Source organism: Plecotus auritus, assembly GCF_963455305.1.
Source record: "Plecotus auritus genome assembly, chromosome: 9".
In the NCBI taxonomy this organism is placed as follows: Eukaryota; Metazoa; Chordata; class Mammalia; order Chiroptera; family Vespertilionidae; genus Plecotus; species Plecotus auritus.
The window spans coordinates 151,122,579-151,142,056 of record NC_137783.1 but is presented as its reverse complement, the minus strand read 5'-3'; the positions used below and the strand labels follow the sequence as shown (position 1 = coordinate 151,142,056).

Genomic DNA, 19,478 nt, shown 5'->3' with positions numbered 1-19,478 from the left:
CACCCGCACACCTGGCTTCTATAAGGAACTGGGGTGTGGGGGACAGAGTGAGTGTAGAAGCAGGTGGGAGGAAGCAGGGTCTAGGAGACCCTGGAGCAAGGCCGGGGGCCGGGGATTCTTCCACGGGGAGGACGAAGGGCTGGGGCCAGCGCTCTCGGACAGCCAGGGGCAAAGAGGACAGCCCAGACCATGGGCAGAAGGCCCGGGTCTGAGAGGTCAAACCTCGCTCCTAAGTGGTTCTGTGGCCCCCTTTTCCCGCCGGGGCCCTCTCTGAGATGACCCAAAGCTGAATTTTGAACATGGAAAACGGAAGCCCTATTTCCATCCTTGTGAGCAAGAGCAGGGGGGGCGGTTTCAGGGTTACCTCGGCCCCGTGAGAGCCTGGTCAGCCCCGACCCCGGGCACCCTCGGCCTTAGGGGAAGGCGCTGGCCCACGGGACCAGGACCCCAGTCCCCAGAAGCCACCAGTCAAGGACAGCTCTCCCCAGAGAGGCTGGGCCGAGGCCCCAGGACCTGAGCCGACCAGCCAGCCCCACGGAACCTCAGCCCTCCCACTCCCCACCCTGCAGCGGTGGCGTCTGGCCGAGAGGGTGGGAAGGAACAGGCCTGCAGTAAGAACGGCGCCCTTGAAACCATCCCCGCTGATGCACCATGGGATGTGGGCCCCGGGCAGAGAGCGCGGCCAGGGCAGGAGCATCAAGGGTCCGGGGCTCCGGGTGACTCTGAGATGAAGCTGCGGGCTGGTGAGCGTGGGTTCAGGAGGAAGGCACGAGGGAGCCAGGACGGCGTGGCCAGGGGCCGAGGCCTGGCTCCGGGGGAGATGTGGTTCGTGGCGCCCGCTTCTCTCAGCAGCGCTGGTCTCTCCCCACCTCTGGGTCTGAGGCCGGTTGGGGCAGGGGACCACAGTACTAAGGGCTGCCTCAGGACAGAACAGCTCTTGGAAAGACACAGGTTTTATTCACAAAACATGGGGGGGACCATCTTACTGGAATGCCCCACCTACTCCTTCCCCCAAAAACTATGAGCATCTTCTTCCAAACCCCTAAATCCAGGACCCAGACCCAGAGCCCTAACCCCTCATCTAACTCTCTCTGGCAAAAGCAGACCTGCTCTCAGGCTACTGGAAGCCCGTGGCTGTGCGCCTGCCCTCTGTCCCCCACAGGCCTGTCCTACTTGGCGGGGGAGGGGGGGCAGCTCTCCCCTTGCAGACCCTTCCACTGCCCAGCTCCAGCAGCCTCATTAGCATGCGGCACTCTCCTCTGTCACCACGGCAACCAGCTGCTCGGCTCCCTCAGGCGTGACAGCACCAGCCATCTTGGTGAGGGGAGGCCAGTCCCCTGCCCCGTTTCCCACGGCTCAGCCCAGCCGGGCCCAAGGGTGCTCTCCCTAAAGCCTGCCTCCCACCCGCCCTGAAATCCCTGCTCCTCCTCATGCCCAGCTTCCCCGCCCCCACCCCTCACATCCTCGCCCCCCAGGTCCACCTGTGGCATCACCCTCCCACCACTGGAGGAGGCTGGCTGTGACGGATGCATTAGCAAGGGTCCTTCCTAGGGCACTTTATCTGGCTGCTTCTGTGTCTTCTCTCTGCTACCAGAGGCTGGGGGGTGGGGGGAGGAGGGGAAGTCGGGATCCCCCAAAAGGAGATCTCAGCAGGAGGCTGCGAGCAGGATGTCTGGGTTCCCGTGACAAAGCTGGGCCTGAGACACAGCGTCCAGGGGCAAGAAAAGAGGGGGAAGGCACGGAGGACTCACACCTGAAGGGAGAACCTCGGAGTCCAGAGCGCAGTGCCGCTAAGGGGGCCCAGCCACCCCCGAAGCCATCCCCTGCAAACCCACCTCCCGCTCTGTCTCACTGCCTCCTCTCCTACCAACATCCCCAGAGGGCCAGCGTGGAAAGGAGGGAGCCAGTTAGGGGACAAGCTTGGAGAGACACACAAGCAGACGTGTCACAGAGACACACACACAGAAGCATCACACACTGGGTATGTACACACACAGGCACACACCCGACATACGGACACACGCAGCATCACATCCAATCCCGCAGGCTCCCTTGCCGCCCCCAAGAAATGGCCAGGTGGCGTCACAGGTCTCAGTGGACTCTAGTCTCCAAGCCCAGCGTCCCTTCTCGCCCCTGCCGGTCCCACCTGCTGGGAAAGATGCTCCCTTCTCTCCCTCGGCCCCGGCCCCGTCGCTCCCGGCAGCAGCCCCTGCCTGCTTCTCTGGCCTGGCCCTTTCCCGCCCCATTTCAAGCCTCTCTGCCCCTCCCTCCATGAGTGTCCTTCCTCTCCCCACCTCTACTTACCCCTCCGCTCCTTCTCCTGGACCAGCCCCCTCCCCCTTCCCCAAGCCTCTCTCCTCCACCCTTTTTCTCTCTCCCTTCCTCCCTTCATCTCTCCCTTTGTTCCGGAGGAGACATGACATCAAGAGCAAGTAAAAGTCACATCAGCACTAAATCTTATCTCCAGCCCTCAGAAGGCTGCGGCCACCAGCCACGCAGGCTCTCTCACGCACAGAGGTAAACACTGCCACGGAGACGCAGACACAGAGGACAGATGCAGACACAGATGCAGACACTCCTCGGGGCACAGAGATGTGGGCCACGCCACGAAGACACGGCAATGGAGGCCACACCGCCACACGCAGACGCATATACACAGCATGTATGTGCAGACGTGCACAAAGAGCTGTACACACACCCACACACACGGGCGCCTGCAGGCCAGGACCAGGGACCTGCGGGCATCCACAGAGAAGAGACCTCACCCAGAGAGACCAGCCAAACTGTGGGCACCACAAGGAAACACGGATTGCAGCCCACACTCGGGCCGAGAGCCCCGCCTTCTTCCCTTCCCAGGGCTCCTGGTCCCCCGCGCCTCCCAGGGCAGGGCCGGCTGTGTCCCTCCCACTCCCGCTGCTTCTCCAGGAAGAGAACACGGCAGGTGTGGTGGCTGCGATGCCACCCCCGCTCCTTGCTGCCTGCCTCTCCGAGGTGACCACGGGAGCTCCCCAGCAGCCCAGCCTCCCAGTCTGGGCATCCAACCCAGGCTCCCCTCTCCCTGACCTGGTCCACCAGGAGGAGGAAAAGAAACAGGGAAGCCCAATCGGAGAGGTAAGGCTCAGAGAGTGACGGGAACCCAAAGAGAGCCTGGAGCACAGGAATAAGAGACAGAGAAAGAGCTGGGACAGAGCCCTGGAGGAAAACCAGAGAGAACGGGCAGCAGGAAGAGAAGTCCGGGAAGGACAGAGCGAGACCCCAAAGAGAACCGTGGCCTGGGCTGAAGGAAGAAGCAGGCCACCCCCACCTACCAGCCCACGGGGCAGGGCAGGGCAGGGGCCTGCTGCAAGTGTCAGTCAGACCAGAGAAGCTGCCCCCTACCTACTCCCTGCCCCGGGGACAGCCCCCACCCACCCTCTGCCGGACTCTCCGGACTCTCCGGACCCGGGATTGGATGGTATCCAGGCGCTCCCAGCCCCACCCGCCCGTCTGCAGGGCTTTCCTGAGCCTCCTCGGCTGGGCTGGGCAAAGCAGTGTCTCCTCACACGCTCTGGGCGCTTTAGAATCCTCCAGCCCCATCCCTCCGCTCACCACCCGTCTCCTCCCTAAGGAAGAATACAGGCCAGTGGACAGACTGGCGCTGGAGACGGGCAGTGGAAGGGCTTGCCCTCTGCCTGGCAACCCAATAAGGAGGGACTGGGCCAGAGGCGGGGCCGAGGCTGCCAAGAGGGTGCCCAGACATCCTTCCCAGGGCAGGGGCAGGGGCAGGGACAGGGGCAGGGGCAGGGGAGGGAGCCCTTGGGTGGCCAACGATACCCCCTCACACAGGACCCACACAACTGAGCCGCCACTCAGTGAGCCCAAGGCCCCACTCACCTTCCATGGGGTGCTCCTCTGCAGGCCAGCAGGTGCAGAAAGGGGTGCGGCAGGGAGAGAGAGAAAGGAGGGCTGTTAGCAAGGATACCAAGGACAGGCTCCAAGGAGACTGATGGGGTCAAGGTCCCCACGCCCACCCAGGCCCTGACACAAGCCACCCGACCTGGAAGGCTCTGCTGGGGATGAGACAGAGACCGAGGTGTTTCTTGAGTCAGTGCCTCACACACAGGGTCACACGGGCCGAGGGCACCCAAGCCTCATATTACATTTCAGGAAACTGAGGCCCAGGGCAGGGAAGTGACCACTCAAGGTCACGTGGAGAATGGGAAGCAGAGCCAGGAGCGGCAGGCAGGCAGGCGTCCCGACTCCCAGGCACGCTCCTCCCTGCATTCCAGCGCATCTCTGAGACAGATGGGGACACGCTCGCACGGGGCTCACCAGAGACACACTCATGCTTTGTGACACACTGACACACATAGGCCCTTATGGATCCAGAGACACACATAATCTCTCACAAAGCCTTTGCACAGGACCCAACGACCCACTCCACCACCCACTCAGGGGAGAAGAGTCATGGGTATGCAAATCAGAAAACATAGTCCTGCCTCAAAGTGCTGTGTGGCTCCCATCCCAGTCACTTAACCTCTCTGAGCCCCGGTCCCTCTTCTGCAAATGTGAGAGGGGTGAATTAGAGCATTTCTGAAACCCCTTCCAGCTCTGGCTTGGGGGTTCTATGATACATGCCTTCTTAACATCTGAGTGAGGCAAAGCGCCCCCGGCTGGATGGGCCACTTCAGTGGTGGGAGGGGTGCAAAGGCAGTGGGCCAACCGGGCCCATCGTAGGTCATGGCACAGCCTTCGGGCAGCTGGCCCGCACCTGGTGGGCCTTCCTGGGCCGGGCCAAGGCTTGCCAAATGAGTCCGGAGAGAAGACAGAAGGAAGAGAGGACAGAGGCAGCTGCTCCCACTGAGCTACCCGTCCTGGAGCAGGCTGGCTCTGGCCTGCTTAGGAGGAGGACCAAGTCAACCCGCTCCAGACACTTCCAGCACACCCACCCGCGGGAGCCTTTAGAGAAGCAACAGGCGGGAATAGAAATAGCACAGCCTACAAACACACAGACCCAGTGGGGAAACACACACACACACGCATGTGGGCCCCAGGATATGCACGCATACACGCCAAAAGCTGTTCAGTCCATATTTAGACCTGCGAGCACACACCATCTCCTCCTACCTCCAACCTCATTTTGTGTTATTTGCTCATCCGCTCTTAGGAGTTTAGCTATACTCCAGAAACACATACTGTCATTTATCATAACTTATGCCACCCCCACAATCCACACACTGGCTGAATGCAGAATCAATACCCCCACAGTGATCTCATACACAATATTAGATGCGTACGTACCACCACTTCACACGCTCTCCGGGGACAAAGACACACCCTGCAATGAACACAGCTCCCTGTTTCTCGGTCTGTCCACCTACCCACCCACCTACCCACCCACCTACCTACCTACCTATCTCCCATCTTCTAAACCTGCCCCCACGAGCCCCCACCTATCTACATGTGTGAGCCATGCTTCTGTGCCACACAGAGCTTCTCTCTCCCGACAGCTGCATCCCCGAAAGCTGTGTCTGCGCTGCCTCCTTAAACAGACGGAACCCATTGCATCTGGAGGCCTGGCGAGCCGAGGAGGCCCTCAGGGAAGCCCTGGCTCTCCCGCAGAGCCCGTGTCAGATCACTCTGGCCCCAGGTGCGAAGGCCCTGCACAAACTAGGAGGCACAATGGCCTCCGGGTAACCCAACACGGCGGGTGTTTCGAAAGGCACTGTCCCCTGCCACCCATCGGGGCCGGGGCCGGGGTCGTGCTGTGCTCAGGAAAGTGACACAATCAAGCCTGGTTTGCTGCCTGTACCGGCCCTCCCGCTCCTGGCTCTGAGAGATGGCACCTGGGGACTCACTGACCTCACTTTCTTTGCTGCCCCTCACCCGCCATCCCAGGCCCCTCCAGGCTCAGCCCCACACCCTCCACACTCTTCTCCCTTCTCCTCAGTAATAGGTCACTGCTGTGGCTTAGGGACCCCCCAAAACTGTGCCTGCAGCCCCACCTCTTCTCTGGGTGCCATCCTGCACCCTCAGCTGTCCGCTCAGCAGTCACATGTCTGTCATCCAACTCCACCGCTAACACCACGCTCCACGTCTCCACCCCCCTCACCTGCATTTGGCAAAGGCACTGCTTTCAGCCAACACTTCTTGAGCACTCACGAGGCGACCCACGCTCTGCCAGGCTCCAGGGATCCCACTAGTGAGCCACACACCGTGCAGCCCCAGCATGTGCCGGTGCGCATCGGCCTCAGTGCGCCTGCGTGAGCTCAGCCGTATCACCTGCCTCCTTCCGACAGAAAAACCCCTGAGCGCAAAGCCCCCTTGGCCTTTGTCCAGTCACCAGAGCCCTCCCCCCACCTGGTTTCCTGCGTTAGAATCCTGCTGGTTGGTCTCCCTGCCCATCCCCAGCCTGGCTCCCTTGGCACCGGTACCAGATACACCTGGCCAAATACGGCTGTGATCAGCGTGCACACAACACACACACATGCACACACACTCAGAACTTTCCAGTGACTCTGGTGCAAACCTCTCTTCTGTCCTCTTGATCTGTGTACCCGCCTGCCTTCAGAAAAGCTCCCACCGAGTGTCCCGTGGGCTTTACACACCCCACATGTCCCAGGTGGACCTCAATACCCTCCCCCACAGGCCCCCCCCACATTCCCTGGTCAGGTTAGGCACCCAGCCATCGGCCCTGCTCTGTCTTCATACCAACCCCCATGCCCACCAGTGCCACCTTCTAAAACCTAAAAACTAAACTAAGCTCCTAGAAACCCTTTTCATCCCTCCATCAGCACCAGCACAGCCCCATGGCCAGGCCCTCCTCAGACCCTCTCCTCAGAACATTCATAAGCCTCTTAGCAATCTCCCCCACAACCAGTCTTCTCACCCTGCAGCACAGCCCGGAGTGGCCCAACCAAGTCATGCCCCTGCGTGAAACTCTTCAGGGCGCCCTGGCCGGTGTGGCTCAGGCCTGCGGACTGAGGGCTCCCAGGTTCGATTCCAGTCAAGGGCACATGCCCGGGTTGCGGGCTCGACCCCCAGTGGGGGGCGTGCAGGAGGAGGCAGCCAGTCAATGATTCCCTCTCATTGTTGATGTTTCTATCTCTCTCTCCCTCTTCCTTCCTCTCTGAAATCAATAAAAATATATTTAAAAAAAAAACAAAAAAAACTCTTCAGGGCTTCCCAGGGCCTACCCCAGGCAAGTCCATTCACAGTTTGACCACACCTCCTTGCAGCCGCCTTTCCTGCAACAATCCAGGCTCCAGACACACCCAATTTCTTCCCATTTCCCTACCAGGTCACGTTTCTGCACATACGATTCCCTCAGCTTGAAACGCCCTTCCCCATCCTCATTCTTCTCGTCCTCAGCAGCCTAAACAAGTCGCCTCTTGCTCCTTCTAAGACCCGGCCAGTATAGCCCCGTCTGTGTTCTGAAGTGACTCCCAGGCAGAGCAAGCCAGCTCTCCGTATGCACACTGTGTCGTTACTCCCGTTATCGGATCTGCCGTGTGTTTCCATCTCTGCTTCCTGACTGGACTGTGAGATATCCAAGCGCGAGGACAATGTCTCATTCATCTCTCTATATCTAGCTGCTTGCACAGTTCCTGGCTCAGGAAAACACATGGCTGTGTTTGTTGAATGAATAATAGAAAGCAATTCTCACGTAACGCCTGGCTGTTTCCATGTACTGTGTCATTTCCTTACCACCAGGCCCTGGTCGTGGATACGGCTACTACTCCCTTGTAGAGGTGGGAAAACGAAGGCTCAGAAAGTGGAAGGAACTTTTCCAAGATCATACTGATCATGAGGGGCAGAGTCCAAATCTGAGCCCAAATCTGTTTGGCTTTAAAACTTGCAATGAGCCCTAGCCGGTTTGGCTCAGTGGATAGAGCATCGGCCTATGGACTGAAGGGTCCCGGGTTCGATTCTGGTCAAGGGCACGTACCTCGGTTGCAGGCTCCTCCCCAACCAGGATCAGGGTGTGTGCAGGAGGCAACCAATCAATGTGTTTCTCTCACATCGCCATTTCTCTCTGTCTTTCCCTCTCTCTTCCACTCTCCCTAAAAATCAATGGAAAAATATCCTCATGTGAGGATTAACAAAACAAAACAACAACAACAAAAACTTCCAGTGAAACTGCATTCTTGGCCTGGAAGTCAAGACTCCTAGAAGCTGCCTTTAATCTACAGTTCTGATTTCATCTCCCACAAAGCACAAAGGTCTGGTCTCCTCCCCCTCCCCCTGAGGCCCCGGACTCAGAGCCTCTGCCTGGTCCTCTGGACTCCTCATTTAGGCTGTTTCCCTGATGGGAAAACCCTGTCCTTTCCTTTCCAGCCCCACAAATCTCACTCAGTCATCCTGCAAGATCTGGCCACGTCCCACCTCCTCCTTGAAGCCTTCCCTGACCACTAGGATTAATAATCATGGGAGCAAGAACAGTGCCTGGCACATTGTAAAGGATTTCCGTACATTAACTCATTTAGTCCTTAAACAACATTATAACTTCCATTTCACAGAGCAGGACACTGAAGAACCCTGTGATTAAGTAAAGTGCCCAAGTTCACACAGTTAGCAAGTAGCAAAGCTGGGATTCGAACCCAGGCAGCCCATGCTCTTAGCCATTCTGCCATATGAGCTGTCCGTGAGAACATCTCCCTCATCGCGGGTCTTACAGCAGTCACGCCCTGCACCGCGCTCTTGAGCAGTTGGTCCCATTCTACCCCGAGCTATTTCCAACCACAGAAACTGTCAGGACCACAGGTACCGGATGTTCGAGCTGACAGCGGGTCCATACACGTGACCTCATTTTACTCAATTTCATACACGCAGGTTGTGCTGCCCCACCAAAGGGCATAGATGGTATTGTCTTGCCCAACACAAATGTGTGATTCCAGCAGATTCGTTGCTGAGGACAGTGATGAAGACCAGAACAAGAGAAAAGAAACGGTTCTGAGCTGTCAAAGCTGACACAGTAACAGTTATGCAGGAAAACTGCCATTTCCTCATGGGAGAACCTCAGAGCCTACCCGACTCCACTGTTCGTGACACGCATCCTACCATGCTTGGGCTGCTGATTTCCAAGTTCACAAACAGAGAGAGCGATGGAGATGACTTGCTACCTGACAACTCCTCCTAAGGACAGAGACGGGAAAACTAGAAAAGGCTAAGGTAAGAATTCAAAAGTCCAGCCCTGGCCGGTGTGGCTCAGCTGGTTGAGCGTTGTCCAGTGCACCAAAAGGTTTCGGGTTCGATTCCCGGTCGGGGCACGTGCCTGGGTTGTGGACTCGATCGCCAGTAGGGGATGTGCAGAAGGCAGCCAATCGATGTCTCTTTCTCTCTCTCTCTCTCTCTCTCTCTCTCTCTCTCTCGCTTTCTCTCCCTCTCCCTTCTTCTCTCTCTAAAAATCAATTTAAAGCCCTAACCGGTTTGGCTCAGTGGATAGAGCGTAGGGCTGTGGACTGAAGGGTCCCAGGTTCAATTCCGGTCAAGGGCATGTACCTTGGTTGCGGGCACATCCCCAGTAGGAGGTCTGCGGGAGGCAGCTGATCAATGTTTCTCTCTCATCGATGTTTCTAACTCTCTATCCCTCTCCCTTTCTCTCTGTAAAAAATCAATAAAATATATTTTTAAAAATAACAATAAATAAAAATAAAAATAAATTTAAAATGTTTTTTCAATTAAAAAAATAATATTAATAATAAAGAAGTCAATATTCCAGCAGCCAAGCATCGTTTCAAACGTCAAAGAAGGGACAACCCCGTGCAGTACCTGAGGGGAGTCACGACATCCTGAGACATCCTGAGTCATCGGCTGAGGTTAAATCACATTCCGAACACTCTGCTGTGGAGGCAGGAGCGGGCAGCCTGCAGGAAGATTTCCACGGGAATGAGCTGAATGGCAGTGAGCTGTGTATCTTCACGGCAAGTGAGTTCTTCCTCGAGGGCTCCGAAGACTGAGATTCCCCGGGTGGATTTGCACCGCCCTCTCTCAGCGCAGGGACCGCTGGCCCACAAATACAGGCGCACCCTCATCACATCCCGACTTAAGGGGGAAGCTGTGGCCCGAGAAATCTGGGGCAGTTACTGGTATCTGATCAAAGGCCATCCCCCAGCACCCCAATAAACCAAATGCAGTAACCACGGGCACAGCTGACGGGCCATGGCTCTGTGTTGGAGGCAGCACGGACAAAGGTGGGGCAACAGGTGCTGGAGTCGGCGCGGTGCAGAGGCCAGCGCTCACATCTCAGGGATGGTCATGAGGATGAAACGATAAAACGTTCCGGCACCCAGCGATGCGCACTAGCTGCCAGGCCCCACGCTCTCATCCTCGACTGTGTGATCTGACTCTCTTTTTGTTCCAACTGCTCCTTCGCTGTCTGCGGCTGCTCCTCTCCCTCCTCCTCCCAACTGGATGCTCCTCTGAAGTCTTTCGCCTTCTCCTTGGGCACCGCATCCGACTCCAGAGCTTCAAATACTATCGCTCCACGCATGTGACTCCCGGGTCTCCATCTGCAGCCCCGCCTTCCATTCAAAGCTCTGGTCTCGTCCCAGTCTGGACACCTCTGTCTAGGAATACCCAGGGGCACCCCAACTCGGCACATGCGTGACCTGCGGCCAAACCTGCTCCCTTGCTGACTTCCCCCTTTCCTTCACCCACCCATCCACCGTCTTCCGACCATGCACACCCGGAGTCTCATCCTCTCGGGCCCCTCTCACCTCCTCCACATACAAGAGACAGAGACCCCCTGGTCCAGCCTCAGCGATGGCTCTCAGCCACTAGTACCACTGCTGCCAACACAGCTGCCATCACCTCCCCTGCCACTCCCCCAGGCAACTGAGGGGCAGGGCCTCAATAGCTCTTTCCTGAACTGTCTCCCAATTGACTTCTCTACCACGTAACTCTGACCCCTCTACTCCATTCTACACCTCACTCCCAGCTTCCGAAACAGCTCTTACTGTTTATCAACCTGCTAGAGTTCTTTTCTGGTTCTATCTGCCCATACGCTGTAGACCAGGGGTGGGCAAACTTTTTGACTCGAGGGCCACAATGGGTTCTTAAACTGGACCAGAGGGCCGGAACAAAAGCATGGATGGAGTGTTTGTGTGAACTAATATAAATTCAAAGTAAAGGAGCAGAGGGGAGAGCAAGAGAACCGGATAGAACAGCCGGATCTGGCCCGCGGGCCGTAGTTTGCCCAAGGCTGCTGTAGACAGTCAGCATCCAATAATGGTTGGTTGAAGGACTTAATTCAAAACTCCAAGACCTGGTCTCAACCTGCTTCTCCTGCTTCGGAGGCCACCATTTTCCCTGCACCCCGTGGGCCCCTCTGCGGACAGGACTACACTTCCCGCCTCCCATGCCTTTGTCCTCACTGATTCCTTTGCTTGGCGTGGCCTCCCCCAAATCAGAGAATCGGCTCTCAAGGCCAATCTTAAATAGCATGCCCTTTATTACCGACCCTCCCAACTTGTAAACTCTCCCATTCTTCAAAACCCCAAGAGCACTCCGCCTCTAATAGCAACTGCCACTTACTCACCACTTAGTGTGTGTCAGACCTCATTTAATTCCCACAACACCCCTGTGAGGTAAGCATGGGCATGGAAAAAATCAGTGTGAAGGTTAGGTACTCATCTGCTGTCACAGGCTTCGTGGTGAGTAGAGAAGTCAGATTCAAACCCAGATCTGAGCCTCGGAGTCTGTGGTCTAGTCACGAAGCCACGCTGCCTCGCTGCCGCTCTCTGGGTATCTAGTACACTCCTTGGTGTTGCCCTTTTGCTGTTGTTTACCAGCATTTTCTGGAAGCTGGGCACTAGTCCAAGCATTTCACACGATGTAGCTAATTTAATTCTCACAACAAATCTATCATGTAGGCACTATTATTGTCCCCATTTTACAGATAAGGGCAGAGAGAGTTTCAGTCCAAGGTCACTGCCCAGGCAGTCCGGCTGCAGAATCTGCTTTTGTAACCACACACTGGACTCTTTTGGTCGTTTTTATCTGCTTCCCCAATTAAACCGCTCCTGGAGCTGCGTCTCATCATCTCGGATTCCCCTTCGGGCCCCAACTCCAGGCCTGTCACAGAGGAGGCCTTGAAAACTGCCTGTTGAGCCCTAACCGGTTTGGCTCAGTGGATAGAGCGTCGGCCTGCGGACTGAAGGGTCCCAGGTTCGATTCCGGTCAAGGGCATGTACCTTGGTTGTGGGCACATCCCCAGTAGGAGGTGTGCAGGAGGCAGCTGATCGATGTTTCTCTCTCATCGATGTTTCTAACTCTCTCTCCCTCTCCCTTCCTCTCTGTAAAAAAAATCAATAAAAAACATATTTAGAAAACTGCCTTTTGAATGAAATCACCGACGAACTTACAAAACACACACGTGCGACACACGCATCCACCCCCTGCCAACACACACTTTACCTATTTCTCTCCCAAGCAAGGTACACGCCTGACACTGTCCTATACCTCTGCCCCCAGCTCCTCGGGCGTCTCCCACACACCTGCACACCCTTTCTTCCTTGGTCACTTTCCGGCCCTTTCTCTACACACATGAGGAGGAGTTCACATGCAAACCACTACGAAATTCCCGTCTCTCCCAGCTTTGGCAGATAATCAGCAGCAACACACACTCAGCTGCTCATCCTTCGCTCTGTCTTCCATTACCTGTGGCCAGACACCCCAGAGGAGAAAAAAAAAATTCCTAGCATGGAGACTCTCACCCAATGGGTAGGCCCAGACCTGGGAAGGCAGGGGGAGCCAAAGGATCCACAAATCCATATGCACACCAAATGCCGGAAGGCAGATGGGTTTGTCTTGCATACAAAGCTAAAACTATTTTTTTCTAACGTGTATTTGATGAACCACAGTGGCAAATGCAACATCAAAGTCATCTAGAAGCTCTCCTGAATGCACGGCAAGCTTTGTGTCATCTATTTTCACAGTAAACAGACATAAAAATAACTACTACGTGGAAAGGGGACTGTGAGTTACTGACTTTAAAAATGTCCTTAATCTCGGAAAAAGTTGAGAATCACTCAAAGCAAATAATAATGAAGTAACTCTAGCCCTAACCGGCTTGGCGCAGTGGCTAGAGCGTCAGCCTGCAGACTCAAGGGTCCCCAGGTTCAATTCCTGTCAAGGGCATGTACCTTGGTTGCGGGTACATCCACAGTGGGGGTTGTGCAGGAGGCAGCTGATTGATGTTTCTCTCTCATTGATGTTTCTAACTCTCTATCCCTCTCCCTTCCTCTCTGTAAAAATCAATAAAATATATATATTTTAAAAAATAATAATGAAGTAACTCTAGCTTTCAGGGAAGCCCTGAGTTCTGTCTGAGATCAGGAGCCAGGCCTGCTTCCCTTAAAGGCTTCCTTCCTTAACCCTGATACCTGGGGGGGGGGGGGGGGGGGCGGGTAGGGGGGGCGGGGTGGGATTCCATTCTTCCTTGGCTAGGTGAAAATGTACTGGAAGTGTAATGAGCACAGTAGGTTACAAAAGCTGCCCAGAAAATAAGGGACAAAAATGTAAGGAGAGGGAACGGGGTCATGGGGTAGGGAGGGGGAGGAGCTGTCACTGTGCCTGGCCTCTCCACACCCACGCACACTTACATCTGAAAATACGCACGTGCGTATTTTCATGTGCATACACAGCCTCACCTCCAGCTTTTATTCTCTCAAATACGTATTAATATCTCTTCATTCACTCCACAAATCTTTATCAAACACCCACTAAGTGTCTGATACTATATTAGGTACAGGGAATACAGGGATGAATCTCCCTGCCTTTTTATCACAGACAAAGCACCACTCGCTCAACAGATACTACACACACGCAAGCACCCTGCCCCTACCAGCTGTCTGACTCCCACCTAATAATATCTCCCTTCCCTTTTTCTTCATGAAACACGCATACATGCACACAATGGGCCAGATACGGAGCCGCCTCTCACAGCTCCAACACAGCTGACACAAACATTCATCTGGTACATACCCAGCACATATACATAGGACACACAAAACAGTCCCTCTCCACACGGGTACTCCAACGCATCTCAGACACACAAGCACACAGCCCTCGTTGGGAAGCACACACTTTGGCTCACTGGACGCCTCTGGCTGATGAATCCTTTCAGAGAATGAATAACTCAAGGGCTCTGTTTGACCAGGGTGCCTCTGGCTGCGTTTTTCATACACCCAGGCCCAATTCTGCACAGCGAGACTGTGGTCCAATTACCATAACCTGTGCCTCTGTGGCTCAAATTTCCCTCCCATCAAGCTGGAAGGGTGATTCGTCCTATTTTCTCAAGAAGGCTTTAAGGGGAGGGGTCGTAGGGACCACAGAACCACGCAAAGGTCATAGAAAGAAGGATTCCGCATCGAGTCCAGGTGTCTTACTGAGGCCTCACATTAAAACACATGCACGTGGGCACCTGCACACGAGCACGTGCCCTCACACGCGAATAGTCCTCACTCTGCTAGACACCGGACTTCCATCTGTAAACATCACTATTCAAACAGTCCCATCCACACCTCTCCTCACTGCCAGAGCCACAGGCCTGTGCGTGCAGGCAACCCCACACAGATACACGGGTTCACAGCTTTGGGAGCACCTGAGCTCCTTGGGGGAGAGGCGAGAAGGTGTCGGATTCACTTAATAAACACAGTTCCTGAAGATCTATCCCTCAGCCTTGTTCATATAACCCCACAAGAGCCATCCACAAACCTTCCTTATGTATTCCTCCGCCACAACTATAGGTACACAGTCACAATACTGGGCAGAGTCCAGATTCCCCAAATTCAAGGCTACACCTGCAGACTCAGCTCCTCCGTGGCTGTCCACCTGCGGACAACCTTCATTCGGAGGCACACACTTTGATTGGCTCCCATCCCCAAAGCAGTCCCAGGGCCACACTGGATTGTGGGCACACACAAGGCCTATGCACACACTCCCCAAAGACGCCCTCTTGGGACAGACACACACAACTGCTACGAGGCCACAGCTTCGCGGGGTGCTGCGGAGAGGAAAGCATGCCTGTCCACACGCATCCGCAGAAAACAGCTGCCACTGAGCAGGGATGAAGGAGATGGGGACGCTCTCCCCACTCCCCAGCCAGACCAAAGGACAAGCGCCTTAAAGTCCCTCCTTCCCCACCCCCACTAAAACCAAAGCCCACCCAGGCCTGGTGCAACCCCGCCACCTAGTCCCCGCACTTCACCCCTCTCTGCCCCTTGCAGCTGGGGAGCTGGCGGAAGCTGCCTCTCCCTTAAACCCCCCCTTTCAAGCCCCCATTCCACATCCGATTCCATCCTCGAGTCCATACTCCAGCCTCCTCCAGACACCAGTCTCCCTTCCACAGCCCAGGCTGGAGAGGGCTGGATGTTAAAAACAGAACTCCCACTCCCTGTCTCTCACCCGGGAGAAACGACCAGCCATGTTTTTGCCCCTCGGCAAACCCGTCCTCTCCTAGCCATGAGCAGGAGAAGCCTCAGCCATCCTTTCCCGCATTTTTCCTTCACTTTCGAAGGGGCTCTGCCAACTCTGTGGAACAGAAACCCTCGGTTCCCACCATCCTGGAGCTCGCGTCACAGCCGCGCACTCCCCGCTCGCTCTCACGCGCCTCCTCCCCACGCCCACCGCCCTCACGCCCAGGCTTATCCACCGGCTGCCGCCCAGCCTCCGAGACCAAGCTTCCCGCCCTTCTCCCAGGGCAGCACGGACTGCCGCCCGCAGCACCACGCCCCCCAACACGGGCCCCACCCCCAGGCCTTCGCCGACCCTCACAGGCCTTGCTGCCCTGCATCCCACCCGCGGCGACCTTTCGTCCGCACAGCCCTCAGTGCCTACAGACCCTACCACGGTCTCAGGACTGCCTCGCAGGCCCCCGACCAAATGCCGCAGAGGCCCCGCCCACAAGGCCCCGCCCACGGTCCTCGGAAGCCCCGCCCACACGGACCCCCACCCGCTGCCCTCAGAGGCCCCGCCCACACTGACCCCACCCGCTGCCCTCAGAGGCCCCGCCTACACTGACCCCACCCGCTGCATTCAGAGGCCCCGCCCGCACTGACCCCACCCGCTGCCCTCAGAGGCCCCGCCCACACTGACCCCACCCGCTGCCCTCAGAGGCCCCGCCCACACACTCCACAGCCCTCAAAGGCGCCTCACGCCCCCTCACCGGCCCGACCCACACGCCCTCAGGCGCTAGCCCTTCACCCTCTCGCCAGGACCTGACTACACACACGCCCACCTACAATTAGCCACAGGACCCCCCTGAGTGGGGGGTGTTGGCCCTTAGAGGCCACGCCCACGCTGTCCACGCTCATGGAACCCGCCTCACCCGGCGGCTCCGAGCTCACTAGCTATCCACACGCGGTCTCCCGGGAAAGGCGTCCTCACACGGGATATGCCTCACAACCCCCGCGCCGTGGTGCACTCACAGGCCTGACCCCGGGCACGTCCAGCCCCTCCCTCCCGCACCCAGGCGCCCCGCGGCGGCTCCCCGGCTCACCTTCGCTGCAGAACTTGCCACCGAAGCCCGTGTGGCTGCAGTCGCAGCCCACCTCGCCGGGGGCCAGCACCGTGCAGAGGCCGCCGTTGGCGCAGGGATTGCGCGCGGGCGCGCACAGAGGGTCGGCGGCGGCGCCGCGCAGGCCCTGGCTGCCCAGCAGCGCGGGGGGCCGCTCGCCCAGCTTCAGGTTCGCCAGGAGGCCGCGGAATGGCGGCTCGTACTTGACCGTGCTGAGCGTGAGCGCCGAGAGGCGCACGTCCGGCGGGATGCCGCCCACGAACAGGTCGCTGGCCACCTGCATCTCGCGCCGCTTCGAGCGCACCTCGGCGGCTCGGGCCTCGCCGTCCACCGCCAGCGCCGTGCGGCGCGCGTCGCGGGTGAGCAGCACCATGTGCCAGCGGTCGTCGGCCACCGGCGTGTCCAGCTGCAGCGTGGCCGGCTCGGCGCACGAAAGCGTGAAGCGCAGCCGCAGGCGCCCATCCACCACCAGCAGCTCCAGGAAGTCGCAGTCGCCGCCGTCGTCCAGGTAGAGCAGCAGCGCGCGCGTGGCGTTGGTGCGCAGACTGAAGCTCAGCTCCCCGCTGCTCGCCGCGCCGGCCCAGCGCGCGTAGCGAGCCCACTGCCCGGGGCCGCCGCCGAACTCCAGGCCGCCCGCGCCCGCCGCCAGCGTCAGCAGCACCAGCAGCAGCGGCCACGGGCTCCCGGGCGCCATGCCTCCGGCGGCCCCGGCCCCGCCCGGCCCCCGGCCCCGCTCAGGCTTCAGAGCCGCGGGCGCATGGGGCGGGGAGGGGGCCGGGCGTCCCCCGCACCGAGCGGGGCTCCCTGGCCGCTTCACGGTGCCATGGGCCTGGCCCTGAGGCGACACACGCAGAGGCCCAGGTGCCGGCTTCCCAGAGCCGCGGCGGAGGCGCCCCTCCCCCGCTGCGGGCTCCGACGGAAGATGCGGGAGGGATGCCTGCGGGAAGAGAGAGAGGAAAAGGTTAATAAGGGGCTCGGGGGAGGGGAGGCGGTCGGTGCCTAGCTCCCCCCTCACACCAGCAAGCGCACAATTGTTTCCCTTTAGGACTTGAGGGTCCGCGCTGACCTGGAGAGCAGGAGCATTATCGGTTTGAGATGTGGACAGGTAACACCTTGAGTCCAGCAGGAGCCCAGCTCAGAAGCCCTCACCCCGCCTCCTGTCTGCCGGCGACCCAGCCCTGAGCATGGCTCCCTCAGCCACAGCTCCCTCTCATCAGCTCCTGATGCTGGATAATGAAGTGGCTAAATAATTCATTGGGATTAATTAAATGTCAATTCGTCAATGGTATCAATGGCTGGGAAGGGGTAAGAGACAGAAGCCAGCCAGGATGCAGGCATCCAGGCCCCAAGCCCTCTATCCACGCAAGGACACAGGCATCTGCTTCCTTTTCTCCAACCCACCCCGCCCCCCAACCACACTCACCCTTTCCTGGGCCCCAACCCCACTGCTCACCAGTCCAGATCCTTCATGAACCTAAATGTGTCACCCTCAACCTCCATCTCCCAGTCCTGAGCCTCAGACCTGGCCCAATCCCGGGTCCTCTTCCCCTCTCAGTTTCACCCCTCCTCCCCATTCAGGGCTGGGGGAGCCACCAGGAGGCAGGCAGGCTCATTTGCATAAAATTGCCTTTCTGAAATGATTACCCTTGTAACGGGCTGTCAGAGAGCAATTTATACCCCACGCAGGGGAGGGGAATTTGCATCTCGTTAAACTCCAAGTCGTAATTATTTATATCCAACAACCCTCCTGAATATTGCATTGATTTTATTTGGGGGAGGGAGGCAGGGAAGGAGGTGGGGAGAAGTCTGAGAGAGAAGCAGGGAGGGGCCAGAGTTTGGGAAGAGACAGGGAAAGATGGAAGGGGGAAGTGGAAGCAGAGGAACTGCATGAAAAGTGACGGAGACAGAAGAGTAATGGAGGAGAAAGGCGGCCTGATGGGGAGAAAAGGAATGAGAAGATAGATAAAATTAAATTCCAAATTCAAACAGCATTTGTCAAGGCCCTGGATGCTGGGCATTTTTACAACTGTCATTTTACTTCATCACTCTGAGAAGTCCCATTATTCCCATTAACCACTGGGGAAGCCCACACAGAGAAGTCTGGGGACTTACCCAAGGTCACACGGCCACACGGCCGGTCAGCAGGGAACTGGGACTTAGATCCACATCTGTCTGATCCACATCTGTCTGTCTCCCTGAAGGAGGCAACCACAGGTGTAGCTCAGAGAGGTGGAAACCAAAGGAAGAGGAGATGGGTGACTTGGAGAGGGAGGAGGTTGAAGGGTGTGGTGAGGAGTCAAAGAGCTATGTGGGAGGAAGCTAGGGTGTCTGAAGGAAGAGAGAAAGCTAGGGTCTCCCTAATAACATAGCGAGGGAGAGGGCAGGGTGGTTGAAGTGACATGTGTACAGAAGGAAGAAGGGGCTGGAAGTCTTCAGGAGCCAGTGATAGTGTTTAGGGAGCCATCCCCAATACACCCCCAAAGCCCAGCGCTCAGGTCCTTTCATCTGGCTCCTTCTGACGCTGCCCCACCCCCAACCCTACAAACTCCAACAGGGACTCAAGTGCCCCTCCAAAGCCTGGCTCTTCCCAGGCAGGGGCAGCGGCTGTGAGGTAGTCCCGGAAGCAGCCCCTCTCCCTCTCAACACTGTCTGGTTATATATAGCTTTGCCACTGCCTCTGCTCATTGGGTAATGGCGATAATTAACATGCGCGGGCTAATTAGCCAATCAAATTAAATGCAGCACCTGCTCCCAGTCTGATTGACGCCTTTACCCCCACACACATGTACCCCCACTCCAGTTCAGGGCAGGGGAGGGGGACCATCAGGCTTGGGGGAGGGAAAGGCCAAACTCCCCTTCTCCAGTGACCCCAGATGCACAGCCCCTGAGTGACACGCTCCCTCCCTCCCCTGCTGGGGTCTTGGTCTGAGTCTGGCCTAGCCTCTCTCAGCCCCCGCCGGCTCCCACCTCCGGACACTAT

At 57.4% G+C, this 19,478-nt stretch overlaps 1 protein-coding gene across 28 annotated transcripts in view; it reads right to left on the bottom strand.

Annotated features, from left to right (window-relative positions):
• The window catches only part of NRXN2 (neurexin 2), a 106,051-nt gene that overhangs the window by 79,836 nt on the left and 6,737 nt on the right, over positions 1 to 19,478 (bottom strand). For all 28 annotated transcript variants that reach the window (XM_080687075.1, XM_080687083.1, XM_080687080.1 and 25 more), the window contains exons 2-3: positions 16,481 to 17,435; positions 3,874 to 3,891 (exon numbers count right to left, since the gene is read on the bottom strand). In XM_080687075.1, the coding sequence (XP_080543201.1) occupies positions 3,874 to 3,891; positions 16,481 to 17,192 (730 nt within the window). In that variant the 5' untranslated portion in view covers positions 17,193 to 17,435. The remainder of the gene's footprint in view (positions 1 to 3,873; positions 3,892 to 16,480; positions 17,436 to 19,478) is intronic.